Source organism: Rhincodon typus, chromosome 11 (genome assembly GCF_021869965.1).
Source record: "Rhincodon typus isolate 14 chromosome 11, sRhiTyp1.1, whole genome shotgun sequence".
Taxonomy (NCBI): domain Eukaryota; kingdom Metazoa; phylum Chordata; class Chondrichthyes; order Orectolobiformes; family Rhincodontidae; genus Rhincodon; species Rhincodon typus.
In genome coordinates this window covers 74313479-74319699 of record NC_063342.1, presented here as the reverse complement: position 1 = coordinate 74319699, position 6221 = coordinate 74313479, and the positions used below count along the sequence as shown (strand labels likewise).

General features: G+C 47.2%; 1 protein-coding gene across 1 annotated transcript in view; it reads right to left on the bottom strand.

Moving 5' to 3' along the window:
- The window catches only part of LOC125484348 (lysosome membrane protein 2-like), a 28772-nt gene extending 23950 nt beyond the window's left edge, over positions 1 to 4822 (bottom strand). The window contains exon 1 of the mRNA XM_048602558.1: positions 4572 to 4822. Coding sequence (XP_048458515.1) covers positions 4572 to 4694 — 123 coding nt within the window. The 5' untranslated portion in view covers positions 4695 to 4822. The remainder of the gene's footprint in view (positions 1 to 4571) is intronic.
- Positions 4823 to 6221: the final 1399 nt, after the last annotated feature.

Sequence of the window (6221 nt, the reverse complement as noted above, 5' to 3'; positions counted from 1 at the left end):
GTCTCCCTGCAATATCTGACTGCACGTTCCCCTGTCTCCCTGCAGTATCTTACTGCACATTCCCCTTGTCTCCTTGCAATATCTTACTGCACATTCCCCCTGTCTCCCTGCAATATCTAACTGCACATTCCCCCTGTCTCCCTGCAATATCTGACTGCACATTCCCCTGTCTCCCTGCAGTATCTTCCTGCACATTCCCCTTGTCTGCCTGCAATATCTAAATGCACATTCCCCCGTCTCCCTGAAATATCTGACTGCACATTCCCCTGTCTCCCTGCAATATCTAACTGCACATTCCCCTTGTCTCCCTGCAATATCTGACTGCACATTCCCCATCTTTCCCTGCAATATCTTACTGCACGTTCCCCCTGTCTCCCTGCAATATCTTTCTGCAAATTCCCCTGTCTCCCTGCGATATCTTACTGCACATTCCCCTGTCTTCCTGCAATATGTTACTGCAATTTCCCCGTCTCCTTGCAATATCTTACTGCACATTCCCCCTGACTCCCTGCAATATCTTACTGCACATTCCCTTGTCTTCCTGCAATATGTTACTGCACATTCCCCGTCTCCTTGCAATATCTTACTGCACTTTCCCCCTGTCTCCCTGCAATATCTTATTGCACATTCCCCCTGTCTCCCTGCAATATCTTACTGCAGATTCCTCCTGACTCCCTGCAATATCTTACTGCACATTCCCCCTGCCTCCCTGCAAAACCTTACTGCACATTCCTCCTGTCTCCCTGCTATATCTTACTGCACATTCCCCTCTCTCCCTGCAATATCTTACTGCACATCCCCCTGTCTTCCTGAAATATCTTACTGCACATTCCGCTGTCTCCCTGCCATACCTTACTGCACATTCCCCCTGTCTCCCTGCAGTATCTTACTGCACATTCCCCTGTCTCCCTGCAATATCTTACTGCACATTCCCCCTGTCTCCCTGCAATATCTTACTGCAGATTCCTCCTGACTCCCTGCAATATCTTACTGCACATTCCCCCATCTCCCTGCAGGACCTTATTGCACATTCCCCTGTCTCCCTGCAATATCTTACTGCACATTCCCCCTGTGTCCCTGCAATATCTTGCTGCACATTCCCCCTGTCTCCCTGCAATATCGTACTGCACATCCCCCCTGTCTCCCTGTAATTTTTTTGCTGCACTTTGCCCTGTCCAGCTGCAATACTGTCTCTCAAATCCCATTAAGGAATAAAGTAAAAATTACGCTTCCAGATATTATCAGCACACACTTTGTTTTTCTCCTCTCCCCTCTTCTCCATCCAATCTCTCCTTCGTGTTTTTTTCGTTTTCAGACACTGGAACCTTTACAGTCAGAGGGAGAAGTTTGAGGAGAAAAACTCTGGAGATATAAAGTCACTGTCACTCCACCTCACTCTATTGCCACCGTGTCCAAGACAGGCACTATGTCCTTTCCAGGGCACAGCAGGGATGGACCTGACAGTAGAGTCACCCCAGGAGGAGTACACAAGAGCCAATGTTGAGGAGGGAGAGGGAGGAGGTGAAAAGCTATTTTTGTTGCCAGCTGATTGAAGAGCTGGCCACCCACCAATCCAGGTCCAGAGGACTCTAATGAGGTTGAAGGTCAGTTACAGCTGTGATCACGGCCCAGTGGTAAAGCTCGTGGAGGGACCCAGCCACCATGTTGGCACAGGGAGCTCGGAGCCTCCCTTTCCCATCTGGGAAATTACACCAGCTGACCTGTGGGTGGCAGTGTGACACAACAGCTGGCAGCAGTTACCAGGGTGTGGCATCCATGGTACCTCCATGAGGACTGGGATCCAGTCATGGATTGGGGAGGGAGGAGGCATTTCACAGAGTCACACAGCACGGAAACAGACCCTTCGGTCCATCCAGTCCATGCCGACCATAATCCCAAACTTAACTAGTCCCACCTGCCTGCTCCTGGCCCATATCCCTCCAAACCTTTCCTATTCATGTACTTATCTAAGTGTCTTTGAAACATTGTTGTTGTACCTGCATCCGCCACTTCCTCAGGAAGTTCATTCCACACTCAAATCACCCTCTGTGTTAAAAATTTGCCCGTCATGTCTTTTTTAAGTCTGTCTCCTCTCACCTTAGTAATGTGTCCCCCGGTCTTGAAATCCCCCTGTCCTAGGGAAAAGACAGCTACCGTTAACTCTATCTGAACCTTTCATTATTTTATAAGCTTCTACAAGGTCACCCCTCAACCTCCTACACTCTAGTGAAAAAGGTCCCAGTCTTCCCAGCCTTTCTTTACGACTCAAACCCTCCATTCCCAGCAACATCCCAGTAAATCTCTTCTGAACCCTCTTCAGCTTAATAATATGCTTCCTAAAATTAAAAAAATGCTGGGAAAAGAGGCCCATTAGACTCCTCATTCCAGATATCTTTTTGATTTATTGAATTCAAATTCCACCATCTGCTGTGGTGGGATTCAAGCCCAGGTCCCTGGAACATTACCTGGTTCTCTGGATTAATAGCCCAGCTACAATACCACTAGGCCATCACCTCCCCAGGGGAGTGAATGGCACAAAGGACAACAACCATTAGGGCTATGGCTAAGGTAGACTTGTTTAACATTTGAATGCATTCTTTCCTGAGCGGAATTTAACAATTGGCCTGTGCATTTTGTGATGGATTTGAGAGGGTTAATTCTGAGGAGTGCCATAAGCACCAGCCAATGTGATGATCCTGTATGGACTTGTTTTGGAACTTGAATGGGTGAGACTTGGTTTTGGATCTTCCTCATTGTCTCTATGACAAAGTCTGTTATATTAATAGAACCTGGAACTAATTGCCAAAGTGCAATATCAATATCTTGTGAACTGCAAGAGCAACTTCTCATTAGACTGGGTAGTGGTTTCTCCCCTCCCGCACTAGATCGAGCAGGCTCTGGAGTTTCCTGCACAGTGGCAGTTACCTTCACTATGAGCAGCATCTCCGACAGTGCAGTGAGCTGGCCTTGCCCATACAATAGAGGCTAAATAGATCACATCTTCCTTTTCTCACTTCTTCATATGTTTCCTCCTCCACCTTCACACCATTCTTTCCTTCCTCATTCACCATGAGCTGGTCACAGAATAGAAACTTAAAGCAGGGGCAATAATTAAGGTACGTGTCCAACATCAGTACTGGCTGTACAAGCTATTTACCCACCCTGACTCAGCCTGCCCCTGCACTGCCCATTGATGGTCCATTTCAAGGCCTCAGTAGGCCTAAGGGAGGTGAGCAGCTGACATGCCCCCTACCCACTGTACAGTGGGAGACAGCATGTTTGTAACGCTGAATAGTTTGGTGACTCCACCAGAGTTGTTAAGGGAAGAATCGTAGGCCTCACCTCAATGATCTCTGCTGAAAGCCAGCTCACCTATAGCCTCTCTGCTCACAATGCTCCAAACCCCATTCCCTGTTCCTCTTCTACAGTCACTGTAGCAATCAGCTACATTTCGCCCCACGAGCTCTCAACTCTGCAGAAATGCTCACTTTCTCACACATCTCCAACATAATCATAGAATCACGGAAGTGCCAGTGCTGAAGGAAGCCATTCAGCCCATTGTGCCTGTACTGGCTCGTTAAACAGGCATCATTACCTAGAGATAATCTCCTGCCATATCTCTGCACATCATTTCAATCCAAATAACCATCTCGTGCACCTCATGAGTGCCTCAATTGAACCTGCCTCCGCCACATTTCTGGGCAGCGCATTCTGTACCCAAACTACCAAAAAGATTTTTCTCACGTCACCCTTCTGTTGGTTGCACATCACTTTAAATCCATGCCTCAAACAAAAATGAGAGGGCAAGCAGAAACAGCTTCACCTTAGCTTCACTACTACTAACTATGAAAGAATGGCTGCACTATTCCACCACAAGAACCTTCACTCTCTTCTTACTGTCTGGGCCAGCATTTAATGTCTGTCCCTATTTGCCCTTCAGAAGTTGGCGGTGAGCTGCCTTTTGAACCGCAGTAGGCCATATGACCCACAATGCTGTTGTCGAGGGAATTCCAGGATTTTGACCCAGGTGTTCCCATGTATCTGCTGCCCTTGTCCTTGTAAGTGAAAGATGCTGCAGTATTGGAAAGTGGTATCCAAGGTGTTGGTGAGCTACTTCAGTGCATCTTGTAGATGGGACACACTCCCACCACTGAGCAGAGTGAGTGGGTATTTATGGGCGGGGGATGGGAGCCTTTGTTTTGGGTTAATAATGACTGGAGAGGGCAATGCCACCTAGTGACTGGCACCCATGTCAAGTTGATGGAATAGCCATCCAACAGCAATATGGAAGGTGGCGTCACACAGGACTTCCTCCTCCTCTCTCTCTCTCTACACAATTTGGATGACCGAAACAGAATCTTTCAACAGCCACTTGTTTGAGTTATCACTTGCTAATGAATGAACAAAGGCCATGGTTAAACCAAGAAGGGAACACTGGGAGTACACACATTGTGAATGGTTTGTCAATTTTACATAAGGTGCTTTGAAATATCTTTGCATAAACGTGCAAAATATCCTCGAAACATATCCCTGCGTGGCGAGGGAACTTAGACAGCCCTGAACTTTCTTACCTCTTTGATGCGGTTTTCTACAATTTTCCGAAACACACCTTGCAAAAACAAGACCAGGAATATGACGAAGCAACACAATGCAAACACACCAGTCAGAGCGGCCTTGTTTCTGACGTGAGTCATGACTGTCCCAGGGAGAGGTGTTTTAAAACAAATGTCACTGCTGTCAAACAGTTCCAACACGCTGCAATCTTTGTTAAAAAGCTTAGTTTTAGCCACTGGGTTCGTTGGAAGTGTGGCAGCTTCGGGAGGTGGTGGGGTTTGGGGGGGAGCGGATAAGCTACTGGCCTGAGCAAAGTGCGAGGTCGCACAGCCAGTTTCGACACAGGAAGGTCACTGTGCAGCCAATCACAGCACAGGCCAAAACACTCTGCTTACCTAAATATTTGGAAACAACAAGTTGCTTCTCTCTCGCTTTTTGACACTTTGACACTCATTAACATCTGTCCAACACAGTCCCATCACACAAGGGAGAGGCGGGGGAGACTAAGTTTGAGGAAAGGGGGAGAGCTGTCGAAGAGGGGGTGAGAGAGACGTCTGAGGTAAGGGAGAGGGGAAACATGTATGAGGAGGGGGAGATGCTTGAGGGGGAGAGAGAGTCATCTTGGAGGGGGGATATGTCTGGTGGCCAGAGACATCTGCTGGGGTAAGAGGCAACAGAAGAGGGGGAGATGCCTGAACATGGCACACATTGCACCCTTGGGAGACTGTCTGTGTGGAGTTTGCACGTTCTCCCCATGTCTGCATGGGTTTCCTCCGGGTGCTCCGGTTTCCTCCCACAGTCCAAAGACGTGCAGGTTGGGTGGATTGGCCATGCTACATTGCCCGTAGTGCCCAGAGACGTGTAGTTTAGGTGAATTAGCATTGGGAAATGCAAAGATTATAGGGATAGGGTATGGGGTGAGTCTGGGTGGATGTTCTTCACATAGTCGGTGTGGACTTGCTGGGCCAAATGTCCTGTTTCCACACTGTAGGGATTCTATTCTATTCTATGTTTTGGGGGTGTAGGGTGTAGATGTCTGAGGAGGAGGGAGTGACATGTCAGAGGAGGGGTCATACTCTGTAAATACCCTCTCCAAACAAGGGTCACTCTGTAAATACCCTCTCCAAACAAGGTTCACTTTGAGCATAACACCATCTCCAAGCCATTGCTTGTTCCCTTAGCGGATGCTTCTGAAGGTTCCTACCATTCGGCGATGGATATTACAGTAAGGTTTTGAGGACATTGATGTTTCCTTTACCCTCCTGCCGATGCTTGTTGTGACAAAGCTCGAGATTTGGCTTTGGGATAGTAAAGTTTGAATGCTCTTCAGATATCCTAATCACTGCTTTTAGCCAGGAAAGTAACTCATCTGCTCTGAAGAACTTCTGCTTATGGCAAAATAAAAGCTGAGTCAGATCAAGGAGCACATTAATTGTTCGTATCATACAATGCAATTGCAACAGTGTTTTTATCATACTCCAGACTCAAGCCAGCTCCAAATCAGTATCAAGGGGAAGTCTTGTATTTCTAGAACACCTATCACAGCTACCAGTAAATTCCCAAAGTACTTTAAAATGAATAAATATTAAGAATTTAAGAAATTGTTGTCATTGCTGTCATTGAGTCAAAGAGATGTACAGCATGGAAACAGACCCTTTGGTTCAACT